This window comes from Enoplosus armatus, chromosome 11, assembly GCF_043641665.1.
Source record: "Enoplosus armatus isolate fEnoArm2 chromosome 11, fEnoArm2.hap1, whole genome shotgun sequence".
In the NCBI taxonomy this organism is placed as follows: domain Eukaryota; kingdom Metazoa; phylum Chordata; class Actinopteri; order Centrarchiformes; family Enoplosidae; genus Enoplosus; species Enoplosus armatus.
Genome location: NC_092190.1, coordinates 25,200,427 through 25,201,480, shown reverse-complemented (window position 1 = coordinate 25,201,480; position 1,054 = coordinate 25,200,427). Strand labels below are relative to the sequence as shown.

General features: G+C 43.9%; 1 protein-coding gene across 1 annotated transcript in view; it reads right to left on the bottom strand.

Annotated features, from left to right (window-relative positions):
- arhgap15 (Rho GTPase activating protein 15) overlaps window positions 1-312 on the bottom strand; it is a 24,790-nt gene extending 24,478 nt beyond the window's left edge. Inside the window, exon 1 of the mRNA XM_070914072.1 lies at window positions 193-312. Coding sequence (XP_070770173.1) covers window positions 193-312 — 120 coding nt within the window. The remainder of the gene's footprint in view (window positions 1-192) is intronic.
- Between the last annotated feature and the right edge of the window lie 742 nt (window positions 313-1,054).

Here is a 1,054-nt window from a genome sequence, read left to right as displayed (position 1 = left end):
CACCGACCTCACAACACCACCAACGTCCTCACGTCACCACCAACCACCTTCACGACACCACCAACCTCCTCACATCACCACCGACCTCACAACACCACCAACGTCCTCACGTCACCACCAACCACCTTCACGACACCACCAACCTCCTCACATCACCACCAACCACCTTCACCACACCACCAACCTCCTCACATCACCACCAACCACCTTCACCACACCACCGACCAGCTTCACGACACCACCGACCAGCTTCACGACACCACCGACCATCCTCACGACACCACCGACCATCCTCACGTCACCTACGACCATCTTCACAACTACGCTGACTACCAACCGTCTTCACACCACCGACCTCCTCACGACCATCCTCATACACGCACGCACACACACACACACACACGCACACAGTAAACACATGTATTAACAGGCCAATGAAAAGCTTTAATGCCTCTGCGTTTTATGGACTTGATAATAAAAACTTTATTGGTGTTGTGTTGTTCTGGAGGTTTATGATGTCATCAGGCCGTGACCTGAGCTGCAGACTGATGTCACTCCGACCCCCCCAGGAGCAGAGCTGGGCTGCGTAGTGGCCACACTCTGTATTACAGCTCCCTGCTTCGTCACGTGTACTCATCACGTATTTATTATCAAACACGCCACACTGTCCGTCTAAAGTGGACCAACAACAGAAATTACACACAAAGTGTAAATGAAAATGAAAACTATTGATGATGCTCTGACTCTAAATGTTCTTTGAAAACAAATTGATTAGTCAACCCTCAGAAAATGAACCGGTAACTATTTTGATAAATGTTCCATCGTTTTACTAATTAATTGTTTTAAAATGAATTGTTTCATTCTAATCATTTTTAGATATAAAAAAAAGTCAAACGAAGAAGGAAAAAAATGAAAATTTAATAAATTGTTGAGAAAGTGAGAAAGTTTGTGTTTTACTGAATTTTGGAGAAATGTGTGAAAATGATGAACAAGACATCTACAGTATTTTAGCCTTAAAAGTATGATTTCTGAGTTTGAATGTTTCCTTCAGTGT